The sequence below is a fragment of the Malaclemys terrapin genome, chromosome 1 (genome assembly GCF_027887155.1).
Source record: "Malaclemys terrapin pileata isolate rMalTer1 chromosome 1, rMalTer1.hap1, whole genome shotgun sequence".
NCBI lineage: Eukaryota > Metazoa > Chordata > Testudines > Emydidae > Malaclemys > Malaclemys terrapin.
In genome coordinates this window covers 297,447,708-297,472,236 of record NC_071505.1, presented here as the reverse complement: position 1 = coordinate 297,472,236, position 24,529 = coordinate 297,447,708, and the positions used below count along the sequence as shown (strand labels likewise).

At 42.8% G+C, this 24,529-nt stretch overlaps 2 protein-coding genes across 5 annotated transcripts in view; one reads left to right on the top strand and one right to left on the bottom strand.

Annotated features, from left to right (window-relative positions):
• DHRS12 (dehydrogenase/reductase 12) overlaps window positions 1–5,798 on the top strand; it is a 33,321-nt gene extending 27,523 nt beyond the window's left edge. For both annotated transcript variants that reach the window (XM_054015199.1, XM_054015198.1), the window contains exon 10: window positions 2,276–5,798. In XM_054015199.1, coding sequence (XP_053871174.1) covers window positions 2,276–2,391 — 116 coding nt within the window. In that variant the 3' untranslated portion in view covers window positions 2,392–5,798. The remainder of the gene's footprint in view (window positions 1–2,275) is intronic.
• Window positions 1–24,529, bottom strand: part of WDFY2 (WD repeat and FYVE domain containing 2) — a 172,107-nt gene that overhangs the window by 23,303 nt on the left and 124,275 nt on the right. The window contains exon 12 of one of the 3 annotated variants that reach the window (XM_054015189.1): window positions 19,489–20,617. The exons of the other annotated variants lie outside the window; for them this stretch is intronic. Within the exon in view, the coding sequence (XP_053871164.1) occupies window positions 20,588–20,617 (30 nt within the window). The 3' untranslated portion in view covers window positions 19,489–20,587. Of the gene's footprint in view, window positions 1–19,488; window positions 20,618–24,529 lie in introns of those variants that run through there. 3 annotated transcript variants of the gene reach the window in all.

The following is a 24,529-nucleotide window of genomic DNA, read 5'->3' as shown; positions in this document are numbered from 1 at the left end:
GTTCTTCCCCCCCCTCCCCCCCAAGAGCAGTAAACTACAGGCTTGAATCATCTGCCCATAAACCTGACTGGAATTTCTTTTCAGATGGAATCATTTGTCTGTGGTGCATGCACAAAATGGAACACACACGTGGTTCTGCCTCATTGTAGAGCGGGGGTAGTGCCTCTTCTTCATCCTTAATCTCTCTTCCTCCCTCTTATTTCTATTGTCTGCTCCAACCACGCTTCCTGTTACCTTGTCGTCATCACCTCGGCCTGGCCCAGCTTGCCCTACAGCCTTAGCAAACAAGCAGGGGGACTGTAATCCTCAAGGTTGACCAGAGCTGTGTGTTCCTGTGAGCTTTGCACTTGGCAAGGCTGCAGCTTTGGAGAGGGGCGTGAGGATTCTTGGGGTGGCCCCCAGTAACAGTGTTCTCCATTTTGTCGGTTGGGGAACCCTGGGACTCAGTGGCTCAGTTTTTTGACAACTCTGGGAAAATCACTTGTTTTTAAATGCTCTCTGTGCCATCATCCCTTGGGGTCAGGCACAGCCCCCCTGCTTCCCCTCTTGACTCTGAATAGTGCATTGTCATCCCTTGCTGTCTTAGTTCCCTGGGAGCTATTTGCCAACTCACAATAAAATACCCCCAAACTGGATGAATATGCAGCTGTTCTGCTTCCATTCCCCTCCTGCTTCACTTTCACCTTCCTTATTCTGTTCAGTTTAGATACTTAATGCAAACCCCAGTCAGCTTTTTTGCTGAGGAAGGGAAGGGGGCTGGGAGTAGGCTGTCCTAAGCTCAAATAATTCTTTCCTCTCTGCTAATGAGACTTCACAGGACAGTGCACAGGCAGGCAGGTAGCTGTTTCCTCCATAGCTTTGGCCTGGTAGAGTACAGCAGTTCCCAGGTATCCATGTAGGCTAATTCTCGCAAACATTTTTCTTCCCCCCAGTAGTATTGATTGCTGCACCATAAGGAAGCGTGAGTGTGCCTCTTACTGTTTGGCTTCCTGTGCACAGCCAAGGGTGAACAGATGTAATGCTGTATGTACACTGAGTTGTTATGCTAACTTCACAAGAAACTGACAATTCACCTTTCTGGAAATTCTCCTCTGAGAATGAGGCAGGCCCCTGTGCTTCCATGGAAATCCTCCACTAGAGCTCAGAACAATGTTTGAAACTGAACTCTTGTGCAAGGATGGATGACAATCCTGTAGCTCTCCACAGCTTCCTGCTTACTGCATGGCTGCTATAGATATGGTGAAGATAAACTAGCTTTCCGCAGCTCAACTGGCCACTTCACTAAACATATTCTAGCCATACTGCTGAAGGAGAAATACTCCTCCAATGCACAGTAGTGATCTGAAGTTGCTTTTTAAAAAGATAGTCATTACTAAGTTACTAAGTTCTGTAAAAGTTAATAAAGCTCTAACTTGCTGTACCTAAACAAAATAGTAAAAACTCAGTTTTTCTCCAACAATTCTGTGACCACAGTCATTGTGTTAAGGCAAAGACAGAGCTTCGCTGTGGGTGGTATGTAATTAGTTATAATCAGGAATGGAAATTTAGTACTATCCCTTGTGTTATGGTGCTCTATTGGTGGAGCTGTGTGGTAGACTGAACCAGGAGGCTCAGGTTCATGTAACCAGACAAGGAATGTCTTATTGTGCATGTTTGACTAAGCATTTTGACTGAGAACCAGTTTATTCTCTTGATAAAAGGCGGAGTGCTTAACAAGCTAATTCCATAGTGCTAATGCTAAGCTCTGTATTTTAAGGATAAAATTAGCCCAATTCCATCCTGTGGAATAGCTGCACCAGTGCAAACCCCCATCCTGAAAACAAGGAAAGCTACAGTTTGTTTTGCTGCTTGAAACTAGGTAAACTCCAGCAAAACAAATCACTGCACTGCTACAGCTACATTGACTAAAATCAGGGCTAATTTCTATGTGGACAGGGCCTTCCTTTTTCTAATGTCTGGCTACAAAGAGTCTACGTCTCTCTAAAATCAGTCTCACAAGGACAGGCCTTTTGGGTGCCTAATTCAAAATGAAATTAGTGTAAGTGCATTCTGTTTTGGTAAATGAAGTAATATTTTTTTTAAAAGTACAGTATTTAAATGTTGTAGAAATCCACAAGGCCAGATTAACCTTTTGGCCTCAAGATCATTCTGTGCACAGGTAAAATGCATTGGTGGGTCTGGTTTTGAGACCAACTTTGTGCTGGGAGAGGTGAAAGATTTACTACTTTACTTTTTTTTTTTTTTCTCTTCCCCTCTCCCGCCCACCCCCCTGCAGACCGGCAACCTGTTTCTACCCACTTGCTCCTGGCCAGAACATATTCTTCACCAGAGGAGGAAGAGAAGCTAATAAAAACTTTGGAAGAGCTTTCCCAGAAATTTAAACCCACTTGATCATGTCTTCTGTAGGCATTTATCACCACCCAATTGAACAGAAATGAAGCTTTGAATTAGAATACTAGCAGAACTGTATTACACCTGTTACAAATATGAGGGGAAGAGAACAAGTTTGCTACAACTAATATACTTATGCAGAATCACACTTCACCTTTTATAACAAGTTGTAATGTATACTGTTACTGCAGGCTTTCATAAGATAGCATAAGCTATTGAGCAGTTGAAGATGAATTCAGATTTTGCTCCCCTGAAGTCCTACCTCTGTCTGTCATACAGTAGAGTACATGCACCTTGCTTCAAGTATGTAAAGGAAACACCAGAGGGAGGTATTTCAGCATTGGGTTGCTCATATGTGCCTGTAACAAACAAGTGCTAGCCTAGCACTATTACTAATTACTGACTGCCCCATAAACTTGTGTGGCTACAATCAGTTAGTGCTTGGTTAGACTTTACCTCTCCTATCTAGGTTTTGCTAGTGTCAGTATTTTCCCCTTGCACTCACAACTCCTCCACTGCTTTATAACAGTAGAGGAGTGGGCTGTAGGTGGAAAAGAAAGGTCAAAGTACTTTTTCCAAGACCAGAAGTGCTAGACTGCTATTTGGAAAGCCTATTATAGTCCTTTTCAATCTGATTTTTCTAACTGATCTTTTATTTATAGCAAACTACTTTTCTTCTTTGGAGGCTAAACCAGTACCTTTCCCTCTATCTATATATGCTGTATTTTAGAGCTAAGAACCTTCTCTCCTGTATGGGGGCAAGGGGTAGTCTGCTTATGGGGCTGTAGACACTCAGTTTGGAGTGTCTTTCCTTTCATAGGTTTCAGAGTAGCAGCCGTGTTAGTCTGTATCCGCAAAAAGAACAGGAGTACTTGTGGCACCTTAGAGACTAACAAATTTATTAGAGCATAAGCTTTCGTGGACTACAGCCCACTTCTTTGGATGCATATAGAATGGAACATATATTGAGGAGATAAGGCCTGTTCCTACAAAGGTCTATATCAGTTTAACTGAACCAGCAAGTGTTACACAATTCATGTAAACAGTCAGGTTTAAGGCCTTGAGATTTTCTGTAAACTAATTACTGAAAACAGGAGGAAGTAAGACCACTATTTTCTGTGTAGGCAGCTCTGCAGCTGTTGCCAAATTCCTGCTGCTTGACTCAATGAACAGGGAGGAAATACTATTCCATTCCAGCCTCAAGGGGTTGGAGCTTTGATTTAAGGAAGCACAGAGCCACATACTAAAGTGAAAACCTAATCTGGATGGGAGCTTGCCTTCAGCAATGGTAATGACAATGCTTGAAAATAGCTGTACCTTTACAGCCAAGAGAATGAAAGGAGAAACTAGTACATGCTTGTTACATGGGTGGCACCTAAAGCTGTAGTAAAGCCTTTAACAGAAGGGTGCACACATCATAGCTTCCATATGCTGCACTTACTGCATGTAACAGGACTAGTTGCATTCCACCCTCCATTTCAGGGACTCACTGAAATCCCCCTCACAAGGATTCTGTATGTCTCCCATACCAGCATCTCAGTACATCCTCTAGTGATCATGTTACATTCAGACAGAAGTGCTGGCTAGTTGAGTGCAAGGCCATGCAAACTCAGCTAATTATGGGAGGTAACTAAAAGGTTAAATTCATTTTAGCTGTGTACATTCAGAATTGATGGAATATGCTGAATAAGACAATTGAAGTGCAAGCAGGGGGAACTAATGAACTTTAGAATTAGCAAAGTATTGGTCTGCTTAAGGCAACATGGACACAGCCACACTGCAAAAGCAGTAAAATTTTGAACAGCAGTAGTTTGATTGCCTATAGGCAACACCAGTCTTTGGCAGTAAACTTTTTATAACAAGCCTTTGAAAATTACAAAAGAAATATTATTCTAACATACCTTATTGAGACTGTTAAACTAGAACCTGTATATAAAAAATAACTAGTTCTCAGCTAGCAGCAAGAATACTACCTTTAAGGCTTGTCTACACTACATGGCAAAGTCTTCAGGGGGAGGGGGTCCACAGGTTAGAGGAGGTAGTTGTAGAGCACTGTAACTGCTCAATGTAGATACTGCTGGCATGTTCTAAAAGGTACTTAGTTTGCATTAGTCCTCTGTCAATAAGACCCCCTCTAGAACACTTTGCTGCCCTGCAGACAAGCCCATAGTTTACTAGAGATATCAAAGTGAGTGAGTTGTCTTTCTGGGCTATAAAGATTGATCACTTGAGGCCATGCTACTGCCCAAAGGAGAATTAATTATGTCTAGATTTTAAATGTTATAAGGAAGCTTTCACAAAAGAGGTGTCCCAGCTGTGTAAAGTGCACACAGTTTAAAAAAGGAGTATGCTGTAAGGTCCTTTACATTTGTGTTCAGAAGCATCCAAATTAGGTATAAAGAAACTTGTGTTTCCAGTCTGCTCTCTCTATGTCAAAATACAGTCAAACGAAAACATTATCTTAGTAGTATAACAAGCTTCTAGCAAGATACTGAGTAGTTAGATGTTAGAATATAGATATTCAGGCCTGCCTGTAAAGGTCTATATACTTTAAGAACTTAGGTGTATTTTTAATCACTTAGCTAGTTATAGAGGTATGAAACAAATCAAAAATCACAAGTCCACCTGTGTACAGGCCTTCTCCCACTAGGATAGCCTGAGGCCTTGTTCTCAGGCTAAGGCCTTTGGCTAAGCAGTAGAGGCAGCCATAAGCTGGGAAGTGAATGGTCACATCCTCACATCCCAAACCAGTCACACTAAAAATAAGCTGCTATTGGGCTGTTAGGAAGACAATCCTGTCCTGATAGTGCCCATCACCACCAGATAAAGAAATCGATCTTAAGATGGTTAAAGAAAACTTAAGTTTGATTTCTTGCCAGACAGGATGCTCTTATCAATGGTTGTGAAACCCTCATTTCTGTATTTTTATCTTTATGGCCCCCACTTTTCTATTGTTAATCTGTCTGGTTCTCTAACTTTTTCTGTCTGCTGTATAATTAATTTTGCTAGATGTAAGTTAATTAGGGTAGTGAGAATTCTCTAACCAATTCTATGTTAGGCTTGGTTAGTTAAATTTCAGTAAAATGACTGGTTAAGGTACAGCTGAGAATATTACTATATAAACTGGGGTCAAACAGGAAGTGGAAGAGGAAATTGGAATCATGCTTGCTAATGAGGGGGAAGGAACTGGAATAGGGACACAGTAAACACTCTGTGGCATCAAAGCTGGGAAGGGGGATGGGTAAATGCTCTGTGGAGTCAGAGCTGGGAACAGAACACTGAGGGGGGAGGGGGGAAGGGGAAGAAACAGGCTCTCTTGGCGTATTAAAGATAAGCCCGACTGGTGTGAAGGGCTTTGGAATAGGCTTGCTTGGAAACTAACCCCAATAAACATCGCATTGTCTGCGCTTCGGACTTCTGGTCTTTTACTGCTTGCTGTTTGCGTGACAAGAACCAGGGAAGTGGGAGGGTTGAGGGAAAGCCCTCTAACAGTAGATCACTTTCAGGTTATTGTAGTGTTGAAGAGGAGACTGGTAAAGAACAATCTAAAAAGCAGTAAGTAGTATGAGAGCGAGAGAGTGTGTGTGTGTGTGTATATGTTTTGAGAATTGGATTCTTTCTCACATACAAATTACAGTGAAAAAGTACAACAGGAAGATTTGCACAGACATTTATTTCCCAAAGGTTTAGGTTTTACATTAATTTATTACACTGTTTGAACAGTTAAACAGTTACTGAAAAGATGGCAAATTGTGGAGGGAAAATTCTAGACAAAGGGAAACAATGACATTCAGCAGCATTTTAATAGTACATTAATTGCAGAATTTAAATAAAAGTTTCTCATTACTGAATAATCTTGTTAGCCAAATTCCTGTGCAACTGGAATTTCCTCCTACCAGTGTAAAAATATACCAAACCCTCACCCTTCGGTAATATTCTGACAAATGGCATGTGGGTGTCAATATTCTTAGGGAACTAAATATATTTTAGTCAATTTGCAGTAACTGAACACTACCCTTCAACCACAACAAAGCTGGCAGGTGTGAAGAGAAAGTTTCAAAATAGATTCCAAAATCCATAGTTAATAACCGCTAACAACAGAGGGCATTCTTCTATTTAACAGTGGAGAGAAAGTTACCCGTACCAGATAATTTAATAAATTGAAGCATATTGTTTGGACAAGCGTTTTAACAGAAAGCATATGCAGTAGCTACATTTCCTAATCTAGCAGGCTGCAGAGCTTAACAACTTAATGTTCGTGTACTTTTCAGTGTGTTTTAGCTAAAGTAAGTTTGCAACCCTGTAGAAGTCCGTATAATGTAAGCTACCTAAAACAGCGCATAAAACTAAAAAAGTGCACTTACATCTTTTGGTCCATATTCCATACTTAAATATCCCTTTTCTTTCCATTCATAGGTTATAGGTGGAAAGGCTCAAAGTCATGTAAGCGTAAAACTTAGTCACAGTGTAGGAAAATGCCAGCTGTCATATTTTGTAGTTGAAGTGATCAACAATTAAATCTAGGGCTAGGGCAGCAATTCAAAACCAAATATGTAGTTTTTCATAACATTGGCATTATATTTCATTTAGTTCAACATTTAAACACAATTCTTCTCCCCTTTAAAAACATTCCTTTTTCCTCACCACAACTTTGACTGAGGTATGTAATCATGACGCAAGTGAGATGCTTTATTTTAAAATATAATGCACATTAGGTTGTGTGTCATGTAAGCAAATACATTCATTGTCATCTTAAATTCTAGTGGCAAGAGACACTACTGACTGAATATCCAATGTAGACAGAGGACCAGCACTAGTTAAGCAATGCTCTTTCAATACTTTAAAACAAACAAACAAAAAAACAAAACAAAAAAAAAAAAAAAAACAGCCAGACACAGGAAGGCAACATAAACAGTGAACGGGTGAAGTTATTTTTCCAGGATATGTAACTTTCAGCTTGAGTCTGTAATGCCAACACAGCTGTTCTCTCTCACCTCACCTCCTTTCCTACAATCAGTCTAGAGCTTTGATGCTAGCTTCCGAAAAACACTGCAAACTTATCTTTAATTGTCTTATTTAAAAAAAAAAATCCCATCGAGTCCTTATATTTTTTCCTTACTCTTAAGGGCTCCCGGGCAATAGTTAAGGGGCTGTGTGCTCCTGTTTATGTAAAGAGCTTTTTTGCACAGGCCAGAGAGCACCACCATTAACCATGCTTAAACTTACTCCCCTGCACCTTCTCAAGACACACGTCCCTGTTTAGAGGATAACCACCCCTTGCAGGCTCTGAAGATGGGCGCGCACCATCAACGCTACAGCAGAACTGATAATAGTGTTTTGAGCTCTACCAGGGAAGCAAACTTGAACACTTTAATCTTTGATAGGAATGCTAATGTAATAATGGTCAGGTGATTTTTCAAGTTCACAGGGTCCCTGTCCTGAGTTCCGTGTCTGGCACAAACTTGTTCCATGTAAAAATGTTAGTCTAACTAAAAAACCTGTAAACAACAATTGTAAACAAAGTAGGCTGCCTTCTAGTACCAGGGCTCTGCCGATAACAATGGTACCATATCACATTTTGTGCTGTTATTCTCAAAAGCAGGTGCAGGGCACATCCAGTAACTTTGTAATGACCACACATTTTTGTAGAATGTACCACTGAACTGGAAATGATTTTTCAGTGCAGATCCTTCATTACAATTTCTTGAAGGAAACTCAAAGTACCATCTACAGTTATTTGCTTACTTCTGACATGTCAGTTTTCTATACTATGTATAAAATGAGAATTTCTCAGCTTACTATTGTACCATGGTACAAGTAAGGTTGCAGGGGAAGATGTCCCTACGTGACTCAGATTAAGGGTGGTATTTTGAAAAGTGCTCAATGACTTCAGTGGGAGCAGAGTTAGGCAAACACCGAATACGTTTGAAAATCCCACCTTGAGATAGTGGGTGTAGATTTCTCTTCTAGGCCAATTAATACAATTTTCAACTCAATCTGATTACATTTTAGGAAAAATGTCACTTGTTAAAATACAATAGCATCTGTGGCAGTACAACATGTTAGTCAATGTTTAATTTAGTAAGTGGAAAGTGAATGTTGTTTAATAACCCAAGCAACAGTGGATACAAAGGGATACTTGTAGAAAAATCACTGCTCATTGACTTCATTAAGGACTGGCAGCCTCTCACCATTTGTAAACTATAGTAAAAGAAACCCATAGTCTTCAGTTGCCCTCCCGACCCCCCATACTCGGTATGTTCTCCCTTTCTTCTGCAAAGCTCTCTGATAGAGAGAGAGTTCTAACGCATAGTGCCATCATATTTTCCCAATTAAATTAGATCTCACTTTAATTCATTCAAAACTAGAGCTTGTCAAAGTCTTCCCAGTGCCAATTTTGCAAGATTTTGAATTTGGATGAAAATGGGGGAAGAGGCTTCTAAATCTGGGCATATTTCTCCCGTTTTTCAACCAGTTTGTTCCAACACTACTTTATAATCCTACTTTTGTGGGCGAGGTTGCTTTTGATGGATTTTCACTTACCTTGCACTTCGACAGACACCAGTGACTGGTTAGGGGAAAGAATTCTGGGATGTGAATAAAGGGGTTTAAAATCATTGTATGCAGGCAGACAAGAGGAGAGGGAAGGTACCTGAAAGGAAGGAAAACCAAGAAAAAGCGAAGTAAAATTTAACAAAAATGGCACCTCCACTATAAACGTGTCCAAACCCAAGAAATATTTCTAGAGGGCAGTATCAATATTTAATACCCCCCCCTCCCCATGCAGGTTCACAGACCTAATTCCTAAAGGGAGGGTGTCAGATAATATTTACAGGTTAAAAAAAAAAAACAAATGGCACGTTCTCTCCCTGAACAAAGCTATCTTCTAACATGATGGGATATATAAGGCAGGCTTTAAAAAAAGATGTGAGGACAGATGAGCCAAAGACTGCAGTAGTGGCAAGTCAGGTATGTGGATTTCTACAGTACCCAATGTCAAAGAAATTGGAAGACTAACAGCAGCTGATCAGGAGACGTTATAGCTCAATCCAGAAGGTGGCACTGTTTCTAACAGGATAAGCCCCAACCAGTCGAAGTTTCCACAGCTGCTAGTTTTTGCAGAGCTAGGTGAAGAAGGGAACTTTGAACAATTAAGGCTCTTCACAGTTTTTCTTCTTTTGGGCTGGGAGGGTGAAGTCTGATTGGCAAAACTAAACCTTTATCAGCCCCCCACACGACTGGGGGGTTTTAAGGATTACCTAAAAACACAGGCCCCTCTCGCTCCAAAGGAAACAGCCTCGAAGGACTCCTAGGGCATGTGTACACTACAAAGTTAAGTCAAGTCAAGTCGACATCCAGCTGCCACAGTAATTAAGTCAGTGGTGCATGTCCACACCGTGGTCAGTGTGTCGGTGGAGTGCATCCTAACTAACAGCATTTGCATCGATGCACAGAGCAGTGCACTGTGGGTAGTATCCCACAGTGCAACTAGCCGCAGAGGGTTTTAGGAAGGGCTTGCAATGCCTTATGGGACCAAAACATTGTCGCGGGGGGGAATGGGAACATGGCTTTGGCCTTCCATGATGCAGTTTCCTCCCTCCCTCTCCTGATATAAAGGGCAAACAGCCCATACTTTCTCAAGCCTTTTTTCGAAAACTTGGCTTAGCCATGGACCCCACTCAGCTGTGCAATCTTGTGAGCATTACAAACACCTCACCTTACCCTGCAGTATTTCCAGAGCCGAGACGAGAGCTGCCACATGGAATACAGCGATGTCATACAAGCAGCCCTGCTGCAAGCCATAGAACAATTCCCGGTTGCCGCTGGCAATCGTGCAGCACTTGAACATGGTGGAGCGCGGTTTCTGCTCTTGGGAAACAAGCACTGACTGGTGGGATCACATAGTTACACAGCTATGGGATGACTAGCAGTGGCTGCACAACTTTCGAATGCGAAAGGCCACGTTCCAGGAACTTTGTGCAGAGCTTTCCCCAGCCCTGAAGCACAGCAGCACTAAAATGAGACCTGCACTGACAGTGGAGAAGCGAGTGGTGATAGCTCTGTGGAAACTTGCAATGCCAGATTGCTACCGGTCAGTGGGGAATCAATTTGGAGTGGGTAAATCCACTGTGGGAGCTGTTGTGATCCAAGTGTGCAGGGCCATTAATTGAATTCTACTAAGAAGGGCAGTAACTCTGGGCAATGTGCAGGACATAGTGGATGGTTTTGTCACGATGGAGTTCCTGAGCTACAATGGGGTGATAGAAGGTATACATATCCCTATCTTGGCACCAGACCACCTAGCCAAAGAGTACATAACCGTAAGGTATATTTTTCAATGGTGTTGCAAGTGCTGGTGGATCACAGTTTGACGGACATAACATAGGATGGTCAGGAACGGTGCATGACGTGCACATCTTTAGGAAAACAAGTTTGTTCAGAAAGCTGCAAGCAAGGACTCTTTCCAAATCACAAAGTAAGCATTGATGATGTTGAAACGCTAACAGTGATCCTGGGAGATCCAGCGTACCCCTTGCTCATGAAGCCGTACGCTGTACTCAGAAACAGTCTTTTCTGGGGCGCACAGTCTGCGTAGCTGGAGGGGCTACTGGGAAGCAGATACCCACTGAACCTCACTTTTTCTTCAGATTAAACATAAAATATAAGAGCATGTAACCCCGACAGTTTGACTGGAATTGCACTCACCAGAGGTGCCTTCCCTGGCATCACACTTGGCCACCATGCTGTCCTGCGACCAAAAATACCTCCTAGTTCTCTGGGAGAATGGATCCACCCGCACCTGTCTCCCATTCTCCTCCTCCTCCTCTTGCTTGTCCAGAATGTCCTCCTCATTGTTGCCTGAGGTGGCCTGGGACTCAGACTCCTGGGAGGTATCCACACTGATTTGGGGTTAGTCGTGGGGTCACCACCAAGATCTGCATTCAGCTCATTGTAGAAGCAGCATGTGTGTGGTGCAGAACCAGAACAACTGTTCATCTCCTTTGTCTTCTGGTACGTCAGCCAAAGTTCTTTGATTTTCACATGATAATGCTGCATGTCCCTGCTGTAGTCCTTCTCCTCCATCTCGTAGATGTCTCTCTCGGCTGGATCAGAGCTGTGCCTGCAGACTCTTCTCCCCACAGACCAATAAGATCCACCACCTCCTGTGTACTCCAGGCTGGAGCGTGCTTGGGGCATTGAGTCACCATGATCAGCTGGGCTGGTGAGCTCTCCATGCTGATCCAACAGGAAATTGGAATTCAAAAGTTCCTGGAGCTTTAAAAGGGGAGGAGCTGTTTCCTGTGTAGCTGGCTGCTGTGCAATGGAGTTGAAAAACGATCTCCAGAGTGGTCACAAAGGAGCATTGTGGGACACCTCCTGGAGGCCAATTCAGTTGACTTACACAATGCTGTGTCAACACTGCCTCTTTGTCTACCCATCAACATTGATGTAAGCGCTACGCCTCTCGTGGAAGTGGAGTCATTAACTCAACATTACAGGCGAGTTAGGTCAGCAGAAGGGACCTGGTAGTGTAGAGGCATACATTATTAGGGAGATATAAGGTGCCTTCCATTGACCTAAGTTTGTAGTGTACAGCAGGCCCCGGATAATGTGCTGGTGTGACTAACCTGGTCAAAGACCCCTCAGCCACACCAATATGCCACTCAGCTGCTTAATCAAATGGTGCAGACAGGCTGATAAAACAAAGGGAGACCTGCAGAGCTTGTGTGCCTGGGCATCACCATAAGAGGAGCTTTCAGAAAAGTTGGGTTTTTCTTGCTTCTGCCAATTTGTCTGCTATTAACTCATAAGTAAAGCCTAGAAGTTAACTCAGAAAAAAGTTCTGAAGCCTTAGTGGGAGCTGAGAAGTTATGCTGCCAATCAAGATGATGCCAAGAATCCGGCAGCCCACACATCCTACTCTCATTGGCTGCTCAGGCCCTTCCAAGTGTGATAAGTGAAAACCCATCTCATTAAAAGAATGACCTTGTTCACTCATTGTTTAGAAGAGGCAGTTTTATTTCGGCATAGACAGAACAGGCAGATGTATATCAGATAAGACTGTATATCCAAATTTCCCTATTAAAAATTAAACAAAGCAAGAGGATGGAGAGGTTAAAGACAGATTTTGATGAAAATAAATTTAGTAAACTGTTAAACTCGTGCTGAAGAACATATTAAAGTATCTTGGAGACATGCATTTACATACAGGAACCACAAGACAAAGTGGTAGTTGGATCATTTATGCCCACAAGAATTATAAACTGCCAAGTAGAATTGTTAGAGGAAAATTGACTGGAACAGAAATCAGTAGTTTTTCCCGTTTTTAAAACTAAATCTATCCCAATCTGAGGTTAGCAAGAGCTTTATTTGGTCAATATAATGACCACAGAAAACAGACTGATAAAATAAAGGGAAAGTGAAAAATAATGGAAAAACAAATCAAACCATTAGCTGGTCAATAAAAATCAATTTTTCTAAGACAGAAGTATTACCACATGGATGCCTGGTAAGTGCAATTTATCACCATGTGGCTTGCATGCTTTTGTCCTAGTCATAAGGAACCATCAGGACTACATATTTCTCTCTGATGCAATATTATTTTTGTACTGAACATTTACCAAAGCCCAAACTGGAGGGAATGAGTTTTACAAATGTGCTGTAAATAACCAGATTCACAGTGTTAAAGACAAACTATTTATTTTACTCCACCCTAAAACCCAGGGGTCCACTTCATCCCTGTCTATCTACATTTACTTAGCTCAATTTTTCCACGTTCACCAATACTCCACTGACTGAGAACCACAATCCCAAGTAATTACCAGTAACAATTTCTTGGTAGAGGGACACAGAAGTGCTATTCATCTTCTTAAGAGAAATGGCAAGGGGCATTTCAGATCTGTTCAAGGAAGTCCTGACTGTTCACAAAATATTAAGTATCAGAGGGGTAGCCGTGTTAGTCTGGATCTGTAAAATATTAGTTATCTGGCTCCCATTACTGTAGTATTGGAGTGTCTCAGTGTAATATATTCTCTCCATACCATCCCAGTGAAGTAGGGAAGTGCTATCGCCCCACTGTATAGATGGGGAACTTCGGCCCAGAGGGACTAAGTGAGTTGCACATGGTCATACAGGAAGTCTCTAGCAAAGCAGGAAATTGAACTCCAGGTTTCCAGAGTCCCAGGCTAGCACCAACAACCAGGACCATCCTTACTCACCGTGGAATCCCGATCCTGACAGGGGCCTCTGGGCATGCTGTGATTAATAAAGAAGGCTAAAACAGCAGAACTGGGTTCAGCTTTGTATCCCATTGACTATTATGCATCTCCAGTCTTAGTTTGGTCTGAAAACATTCTGTTTCAGCACTGTTTTCTTTTGAATTATTTTGCCAATGGTTCTCTGAGTTCTGTCCCCAACAGGAAAAGATTTCAGTCTCCCTGAACACAAATAAATGGAATAGAGAAATTCAGAGATGCCTGGAATTTTTTTTTTTTTTTTTAAATATGGTTATACAACCCACCAAACTGAAGATACTGAAGTAGCCACACAAAATTAAGGGAGAATCTCTTTGAATCCTGATTATTAGAATTTTGGGTCTTTATTGGTCCCAAGCTGGAGGCAACATTTTTCCCTCAGATGCATGCAGGATTCCCACCATCATTCATGTGTGAGATCATAAGGAAAAATCTGGCCCCATCTTTTCCATCAATACTGCACACAAGTGATTCTGTAACACATCTGCTCTCACACGGTGCTTTGCCAGACTTGGCTCATCCAAAAATCAGCAAGCTTGCAAATAATAAAGTGATACTTATCTCTTATGCCCAAACCACTTCAAGTTAGAGCTCAGGGCAGTCAGCACTCCAGTCTTCCTAGAAATGTGGTTAGGTGTGTGGCTTTGGGTTTTTTTTTTAACACATCTGAGTGTGTATGCACGGCATATAGTGAAAAGATGAAAAAAGACTATTGAAAAAAAATATGCACCATTTGTTTAAGCTGGTCAATGCCGTCTTCTGTAAAGAATCAGGATACTCATGTGGGGTATGTACACATTCACTGCACCATTAGTTCCTACATACTACAAAACAGAAAGATTTAAATGCTGATAATTAATCTGGCCTTTTTTTCCAAGCTCTGTTGTAAACAGTAAGGACAATTCATGCACTGCATTCTAAAATAATAGTTCTAGCAGCCCTGTTTTGGACTGAGAAAAATCATCTCAATATTTTTCACCTACATTGAAGTCTTATGAAATGAAGCAATCTGCGTATGAGAACATACAATTTCCTTCCGTTTGCTTAAACCAATGGTTTCTTTCTGCAACTAGATGGGGCTACACAGAATCCTCTTCAAATGTCTGACATCCCACTTTTGCATCAGCAACCAATCCAATACTGAGGAAATATGCTCCCCACCCACTGCCCAATACTGTATATATTTAAGCAACCCTGCCAGGGCTAAGCTTTAACAGTTATCCCCTTTCATACCACTTCAAGGATCACACCATGTGGTGTTAAGACCCCCCCCCCCCCTTTTTTTTTTCTTGCTTGATATCAAGGTCACCATCAGTAGGGTTACCATATTTAAACATTAAAAAAAGAGGACACTCCACGGGGTCCTGGCCCCGCCCCTTCCCCAAAATCCCCGTCCCAACTCCACCCTCCCCTGAGCACCCCGCATTCCCCCTCCTCCCTCCCAGCCACGCGAAACAGCTGCCCGAGCGCTACCGGCTTCCTGGTTTGCTGGGCAGCCTCCAGACCTCCAGACCCTGTGCCCCCGGCCGGGCGCTTCCCCAGTGCAGCCAGAGCCTGGGAGGGGAAGCACCTGGCCGGGGGTGCAGGGTCTGGAGGTCTGGGAGCTGCCCGGCAAACCATGAGGCTGGTAGTGCTCAGGCAGCTCAGCTCTTCAGCTTCACAAAGCTGAGGTGTCTGGGGGGAGCAGCAGCAGCCATCACCGCAGGGGAATCCGCCTGCAGCTCGCAGCCTGCCGGAGCCGCTCTAAGGTAAGCAGGGGACTGGGGCAGGGATGCCAGCAAAACAAAGCTGGGAGTATTTTCCCGGACATGTTCGGCTTTTTGGCAATTCCCCCTGGACGGGGATTTGAGGACCAAAAATCCGGACGTATGGTAACCCTACCATCAGGTCATAGAAAATAGAAAAGAGACCTATTGGACCATCTAGTCTCTTGTTACTAGTGCAGAATTCTTCCCTGCAGTACAGTTTGTTAGCCCTCTGTCCAGTTTGAAATGACCCATGCAATGAGTTTGTTTTTTCTATCCTCAGGAGACTATTGCTGTTATCTAAGAAAACTGTTGCTAGTAGTCAGCATACATTTTCCTTTGCTTAATTTCATCTCATTCCTAGTTCCTACCTTAAAGACAAACAACACACTTCTCAGCTTCTCCTCCAAACCCGCAAAAATATCTTCTTTTAGTCACCAATACCGAGCAGGAACATAAGTAGTTATATTAATATCTTGCCTCAGGTCAATTGCCAACACACATTTATTGTCAGTGCAATGTACAATAATGGTGGGGTTTATTTTCTGTAAGCATTGCAGTAATCATTGGTTTTTAAGCCACACAGACTGGGTAGATTCCCTGAAGGGGAAAAAACGCTAACAGAGGATAGATGAAAATCTGATAAATTTAAATTTAAGAGTGGAGGAAGGCTAGTGTTTTCTGCATTCCTCTGATGCAGTGGAAAAATCATGTAACTAAAATAAACAGCAACTGTAATCAACTACCCCAAGAAAATGGAGGATTTCTGCTTGTACTTCTTAGGATGGAATTTAGCATCCTTGTTGAAAGATGCCCTTGCCTCACCTCCAAGTAAAAAGAAAAAGGATAATTGTATAGAATAATTGCACTGAGGGTCTCTCCTCACAGCTATAACTGCAAGAATGGAGCAGGCAACAGGAATTTGGGGATCCACGCTGATCAAAAGGGCTGAAAGAAACGGACACTAAGGGTTTGTCTACACTTACCGGGGGATCGACACGCGGCATTCATTGCATCGGTGGTCGATTTAGCGAATCTAGTGAAGACCCACTAAATTGACCGCAGATCCACTCCCACTGACTCCTGTACTCCACTTGAATGAGAAGTGCAAGGGGTGTTGATGGGAGAGCGTCTCCTGTCGACATAGTGTAGTATGGACCCCAAGGTAAGTAGATCCAAGGTACATAATTATTCACGTAGCTGAAGTTGCGTAATTTAGATCAATCTCCCCCCATAGTATATAGAAGGCCTAACTCTTATCCCAGAGATCGGACGTTCTTCTTAACTCTCACAGTGTTGAATCTTTGTACTTTTATTTGAGAGATAAAGGAGCTGCAGTTCAGGTAAGACAGGTCTATTTTTCTTGCTTGATATCAATACATATTCACATACGTAAGACGTAGCTCCAATGAGAGCTAACTGATTACATCAAGAGAACAGAACCCCTTTAGCTCTTATGTGTCCTCCAGTCAAGACAATTCTTTTTGTTAGTAGACTGAACCCTGAACTGCCCAATACATCAGAAGTTTTTCTAGGCACAAAGAGAAGCAAAAAGAACAAACCAACCCACAGAATGGGATTTCTCAGTCTCTCATCCACAGCATTTAAACTGTAAAGACCAAGAAAAGGACTTCATTACAATTTGCAGAGAAGTCTGTTTTCACAGTACAGTCAACCCTCTTACAGTCAGATGGTTTGTGGATGGTGGAGTCTCTGGTTCTCCTCCATTTTGGGGGGTAAAAACTCTGGGTTATTTTTTTGTTTGTTTGGTGGATTTGTACTTACACAGCCTATGAGGGAGAGGCTAAAAGACAGGGGCAAATCCTCAGCTGATGTAAATTGTTAGCTCCTCTGACTTCAATGGAACTATAATAATTTACACCAGATGCTGAACTGCCCTCTTAGTGTTTACCTTTGGGCATGTTTACACTACAAAATTAAGTTGCCCTAAGTGATGTTAATGTTCAGCCACCGCAGTAATTAAAATCGTATTTGCATGTCCACACTACGCTCTTGTCGGCGGTGCACAACCTCACCAGGACCGCTTGTACCGATTGAACTGTCAGTGCGGGGCATTGTGGAACCGCTTCTGAAAGGCAGCAACAGTTGATGTAAGCAATGCAGTGTCTACACTGACACTGCGTCAACCTAACTACATTGACCAAAGCGCTACGCCTCTCTTGGAGGTAGAGTTATTAAGTCCGTGTAGTGGGCGAGTTACATTAAAAAGTAGCTCCTACCAATAGGCACTTACAGAGTTAGGTCAACATAAGCTGTCTTATGCTGACTAACTCTGTAGTGTAGACCAGGGCTAAGTGTATACATTTTTACGAAAGACACTGGTCTGAGTTGTTTAGCCCAGTATTTCCAGATGTTTCACCCATCCTGCTACATACTTGTTCAGAGCAGCAGCAAAGTGGATCTTGTTTTAGGAAAGTAGCCCGACCCTTCCAAGGTACTGTGGAGTAGCATAATCCAGCAGTTTCCCCGCCGCTAAGCAACAAGCATGTGGAGTTATCTTGCACAGCTTTTTCAGCAGAAGAAATTTCAGTCATCATTAAGGCTGCGTGTCCGTCACAGAGGTCACGGATACTGATACTTTCAGTGACCTCCGTGATTTCGCCCAGCAGCAACAATAGTTTGGATGTGGGAGGGGGCTCAGGGCTGGGGTGTGATGCTTACCTTGGGGGGGGGATCCCCAGAAGTGGCCGGGATGTCCCTGCAGCTCCTAGGCAGAGGAGCCAGGGGGGTCTGCGCACTGCCCCTGCCTGCAGGCACTACCCCCGCATCTCCCATTGGCTGGGTTCCTGGCCAACAGGAGCTGCAGAGCCAGCGCTTGTGGGGGAGTGAAGGGGGGCAGCACACGGCACCCCTCTGGCCTTCCCTTCCCTCCTCCTAGGAGCTGCAGGGACATGCTGGCCGCTTCATGGAGCTGGGTAGGGAGCCTGCCAGCCTCGCCAACCCTCTCCCCTCCCCCAAGCACCAGTGGGGATCCCAGGCTGCATGCTCGTGCCCTCCCCCAGCACCCACAGTGGCCTGGCCCGCCTCCTTCCAGAGCACCCCAAGTTTTAGTTAGGGGTATATAGTACAAGTCATGGACAAGTCACGGGCCGTGAATTTTTGTTTACTGCCCATGACCTGCCCATGACTTTTACTAAAAATACCCATGACTTAAGTGTCGCCTTAGTCATACAATATGGAACAGGTGTAATGACCCACCTTTGAAAGGTTTTCCAGTGGGAGAATAAAATCAGCAGCCAGCTACCATGAGAGAAAACAGGATGGCTTGCAAAAGAATTAACATTTACATTGGAAAATATTCTTTTAGCTAAGTCTTTATCATGTTTGAAAATATACATTAAAATGGGCTGCTTAGAGGAGAAGCAGATACTTGGCAGCATGTCCAATGAAGCAAGAGTGGGGTCATTTTAAAAAGGAGAATATGAGGATTGGCAAACCTATACATATAGAGTAAATAATGCAAAACACAGAATTTTCAGGAAGATGGACCAACTCTGGCACGCGCACACCCCTACTCATTCACCCTTTACTATGACAACTGATGATGGCTGAAGAACTAATTGTATTTTATTCACCCACTAAAAAAAAAAAAAAAAAGGTTACCTACTGTAGGCAAGGGGCAAGAGTAGGTGTTTGCAGAGCTGTAATAGCACACTTAGCACTACAGCACTTGACATCCACAGCCTGCAATGTGCTTTACAAAGGTGGGTGTGTATCATTACACTCCAGTTTACAGTGGGGGGATGATGCACACAGAGGGGCAAGTCACTTCATCAAGGCCACATGGAAGACCTAGCTTGTACCACTGACTTGCTGATTACCAGTTGTATATTCAAGTCCCCAGATCATGGTGCCTACCTTGATAGTGGCCCCATATGAAAGGTCTGGCAGTACCTGCTGCAGTCTTTCCACTTTTAGTTTCTTCAAAGCATGGCCACAATAATTTATTTATAAATGAAACATTCAAGGAATCCAGAAGGCAAGGACTTTCCAGATGGGACCCCTGTGGAAGGAGGACAATTTTCCCACCTATGAACCTTGACAATATCCCTTTAAAAAGGTCATTTGGGCCAGGGTGGGTTTTTTAATCATTTTTATTTTTAAAAAGAAACTGCCAAACGCAACAGCAGGACACTGGGTGTGAGTCAGCAACATTATTTCTGAACCACATACACGATTAATAAAAAACCATCAGCAATTTTAAAATAAATATGAATAACGGGGTGGGGAGCAGGAATGGGAAAGTTAAAATTCTCTCCAGCGAAAAAGACGGACGTAAATGCTGACATGATGCTTCATGAGGAAGAAATGGGCTTGTTTGGGCCCGATCAAGCCTGTTTAGTCACCCTTTTATACAACTCCACAGTTCTACAAGCTGCTGTCAATTTAATTTGAATCAGCCTTTGTGGCCTCATCAAATTCAAACTGGTCTGGACACTCCTTGTTAATGTCTGGGCTAGAAAACTATTTCAGCTATTGTAAGATTAGTTGCTAAGCAACCCAGCCCCTTGATTTTGCAACCTGTGTGACAAGGGAAGAGACAGAAGGAACTGAATTTCATTTTATGCAACAATAAAATATCGTCTCAAGGTGGTATTTGCTAGAACAAGTAGACGGAAGAGCCCTTTTCGGAAGGGTGCAATAGTTCCACAGATCCTTTACGAAGCAGTAAGCAAAGGTGCAAGGTCTTGCTCAAAGTTGCTCCACTGAAGAGGCTGTTAGCAAAAACATCACAAATAAATAGGTACTCTCTCTGGGGAACTCTGATAGCTTTGTACAGTGTGTTGAGATTGGAAACTTTTTTTTTACAAGCCCAGACACAAAAAACAAAGAACCCTTCCACACAAAGCAACCAATATACCAACGTAATGAAATATAAAAACTAAATTGCACTGCACACAGATTTTCCAGATAAACTCAAAATAACTGAACATAGCCAGATCGTACAAACCGTTAGTTAAAAAAATACCTTCTCGGATATTTTGAGAACAAAGTTGAAATAGAGTCTTCGTGCAAATGTTCACCCTTGATCTAGCCGATGAAAAATCGTCACAGATGTGTTAGCTCCTTCCTTATCTGCCATATACACACAGCGTTTATCTTCTGCAATACGATTAGGGTTAGGAAATCTGTTTCTTCAGTAAATACCACCTTTTAAGTTCCACTGACGTATCATCAAGACACTACTGGTGTCATATCCCACAACTGTTAAAAATAATAAGAATGCATGTAATATCATAGGGGAAAGCATTGTGTTCTTCTGTAAAGAGAAGCATTAGGTTTGAAAACATTTGACATTTTAACTCATTTAAACAACAGAGCCTTCATTATGAGAAGGAAACAAGCATAAAACATAAAACCATAGCAATAACAAAACATAAAACCAAGAACACAGCACCTTTGCTTACATGTCCGATGAGCACTACGAGCTATAGTCCTTTCCTTTTGTCAAGATAAGCTACATCTAGACATCTAGATAGCTACCCTCTATTTTCCTAGTGTTGATGCACCCCCTGTTTCAGTGTAAGAATTATTTTTAAGTTGCACAGGTGACAAAATCTATCTTCCATCACTATTACACAAAACAGTCAAGGCAAATGGGTAGTATATAGAAGACTATATGCATCCGAAGAAGTGGGCTGTAGTCCACAAAAGCTTATGCTCTAATAAATTTGTTAGTCTCTAAGGTGCCACAAGTACTCCTGTTCTTCTTTTTGCGGATACAGACTAACACGGCTGTTACTCTGAAACTTGTCATATAGAAGACTGAATTTGTACAATGATTTTTTGTGCTATGAGAACTTTAAAGTGTATTTTTAAATGAAATTTGAGACATTTGCTTAAGACAAAAACATTCCACCCTAGCAATCTACTGAGGTTGTACACCACTTATTAGCACTTAACATATTTTCAGTTTTTCAGGCACAAGGATACAGAACAATTCCTTCAATTCTTTAGCTGTTTTGATTTTTTTTTTTTTTTTTTTTTTTTTTTTTTTAAAAGAAGTTACTGTTTTATTTCCCCCATTTCTGCCACCTCAGAGCTCTACATATGAAGCTCAGTGAAGTGATTGGGTTTATGAATTTCTTGCTCGTGGATGGGCAGTGACCTGAAATCAGGACAGGCCAAGATAAAAGACACGTTACCTTTTCCGTAACTGGTGTTCTTCGAGATGTAATGGACATGAGCAACTCATGTTAGTTGTGTGCTCACCACATGCACTGGTGCTGTAAGTTTTTCCCTCAGTGGTATCCACAAGGGACCGGCTCTGGCAGCCCGTGCACGTATGCCATGGTATAAGGAGCGCCGCCGGCTCCCCTCACCCTCTCAGTTCCTTCTTGACAGAAACTCCAAAAGTGGGGAAGGAGGGCGGGTCATGGAATGGACATTTCGAACACCAGTTACAGAAAAGGTAACTGTCTTTTCTTCAAGTGCTTGCTCATGTCCATTTCATGTTAGGTGACTCCCAAGCAGTACCAATGGAGGCAGGTAGGAATTCATGGACATGCAGCTTGTAACACAGCTCTGCCAAACCCAGCGTCATCTCTGGCCTGCTAGGTGATGGCATAGAGTGCTGTGAACGTGTGAACTGAAGACCACATCGCGGTTCTGCAAATGTCCTGAATGAGGACATGCATCAGGAAGGCCCAGGAGGACACTTGCACGCTCATCGAGTGGGCCCTCACCGAGGCAGCGGTTGGACCTGCGCCACCTCGTAACAGGTCTGGATGAATGAGTGACCGGGGTCCAAGTGGGGGCCAGCTGTGGACACTCAATTAGAGTGAACTGCAAAGAACGGGGTAGACAATCCCCATAAAGCTGGTGGATATTCCAATACTTAGATTCACCATAAAACACGCAGCATAAAACAGCTTCTTTATTACCTTACTGGTTACTCAGAAGTCTAAACAACACGGTTCCCTTAAAGTGATCCAGCCTTAGACCTCCACCCAGGTACCCAAGTCAAATATGAGGTTTTCTGAAAATTTCATAATATAAAAGAAAAGGTTCTACCAATCCCAAAGGATCAGACACATTACCTCCCAGGTTATTGAATATTCCAGATCTTACCCAAATACACGCTTACAGCCAATTCTTATTAACTAAACTAAAATTTAGTAAAAAACAAAGAGAGCATGGTTAAAAGATCAATATTGTGACAAAGTTCTGTCCTTGACTCCGTGGGTCCTGCGTTTCCTGATGGATTTTTGCTAGCCTCAGAGGCTCACTGTGACCCTCCTATAGCCCTTCTCTCTCTAGAGGCAAGGGTCACAGTCTACTGAGCCATTTTCATCATAAACCAGCAAGGGAGGTGAGGAGAAACAACCCTCCCTCACACAGTCTCTGTTGTCTCCCAGTATCAGTGATTAATCAGGGAGGGGAGGGGGGGAGCCCGGGCCCGCCCTCTACTCCGGGCTCCAGCCCAGAGACCCTAAACTTAGCAGCTATGAAAGCTGACTTTTTGGAAATAGGGCACGTACAATTCCCTGGGCTACTTCTCCACAGCAGCCCCCACTCAATATCTTCTTCACAATTACCTCAGGGCCTCCTTCCTTGCACCTGATATGGATTCATACTACTTCGTTCCTCCAACAGTACAGCTCCCTCCTATAGCTCCTGTCACCCACCCCGCACTGACTAACTGAGAGGCTTTTAACTAGTTCCAGCCAGTCCTTAATTGGCTTCAGGTGTCCCAATCAATCTAGCTGTCTCTCCTGCTTTCTAGAAGGATCTTAATTGGCCCCAGGTGTCTTGATTAACCTGGAGCAACTGCCATTTGGTTACCATGGTACCAGGGATTTGTTTAGCCTGGGGCTAACATACCTGTTCCTCACTTCTTTACTGTAGCCATCTGGCCTTGCCCCATCACAATATACATACAGACACGAGTTTAGTTCTTAAGATTCAGATTCACAGCAGAGATGGTTAGCTTTGTGGTTGCAAAGAGTCTCTTATAACCTATGGTTATAATCCAATGTTTATATTTTAGGGCGATCCAGTTAGAACTGGGATCTCAGTCTTTACGGCTCAAGCTTCTCCTGTATGAAGCTTCAAGCAGATCGGAGATGACAGAATCAGGACCCAATGGTCTTTTATACAGTTTTTTAGCATCCACTTGACCATGCAGTCCTGGGTAAACAATAGGCTTTTGATGTAACCTTCTGTTTTCTAACTACCACCAGTAATTAGTTACACAAATTAACATAGGGCAATTTATCCATTAGGCAGTCTATCACAAACTTCAAAGAGACATATAGACAATAACATTTCACCCAAGAGTCATCTAAATGTTAATATTCCCTTTTGATCTCTAAATTAATAGTTATAGTGACAGACAGGAACTGTCTGTTTACACGGGTAGCATCCAAGATGCACACAATTATGCCCAAATAAATTTGTTAGTCTCTAAGGTGCCACAAGTACTCCTCGTTCTTTTATTACTTCACAGGTTTGCATTTCAAAGTTCTAGCCTATTTACTATGAAGGGCCTTAATTACCATTCGCATACCTTTCTAGCATGACTTTAAAAGTCGGCTTTGAGTCAGCCAGCCTGCAAGCTGTTTAACCCCTTCTGGCCACAAGTTTATATTCTGTATAAGATTCGTTGCAAGTATATAATAGTGGTAGAAATAATGGCTTGCATAATTATATTTTAATCAGACGTCACAATGAGGTAATCCAGTTGGAGGTCCTCAGAGAGGACACCAGAAGGCTCTTTATCCTGTCCGCTGTGTCGCGATGAAGAGCTGCATCGACCTGCGAAAGGGCTTGGTACGCTCCAGGTAAAACACCAAGGCATGACAGACATCCAGGGCGTGTAGCCGCCTTGCCTCATTGGTCTTGTGTGGCTTAGGACAGAACACAGGGAGGAGAATGTCCTGGTTGATATGGAAGAAAGACATCACCTTTGGCAGGAAGGTCAGATGGGGTCGCAACTGCAGCTTGTCTTTGTAGAAGACCATGTAAGGTGGTTCTGAGGTTAGGGCTTTAATCTCCGACACTCATCAAGCCGACGTCACTGCCACAAGGAAGGTGACTTTCCACGATAGGTGGGAAAGGGAACAATAGCCCAAGGGTTCAAATAGCAGACCCGTGAGTCTGGAGAGAACAAGATTG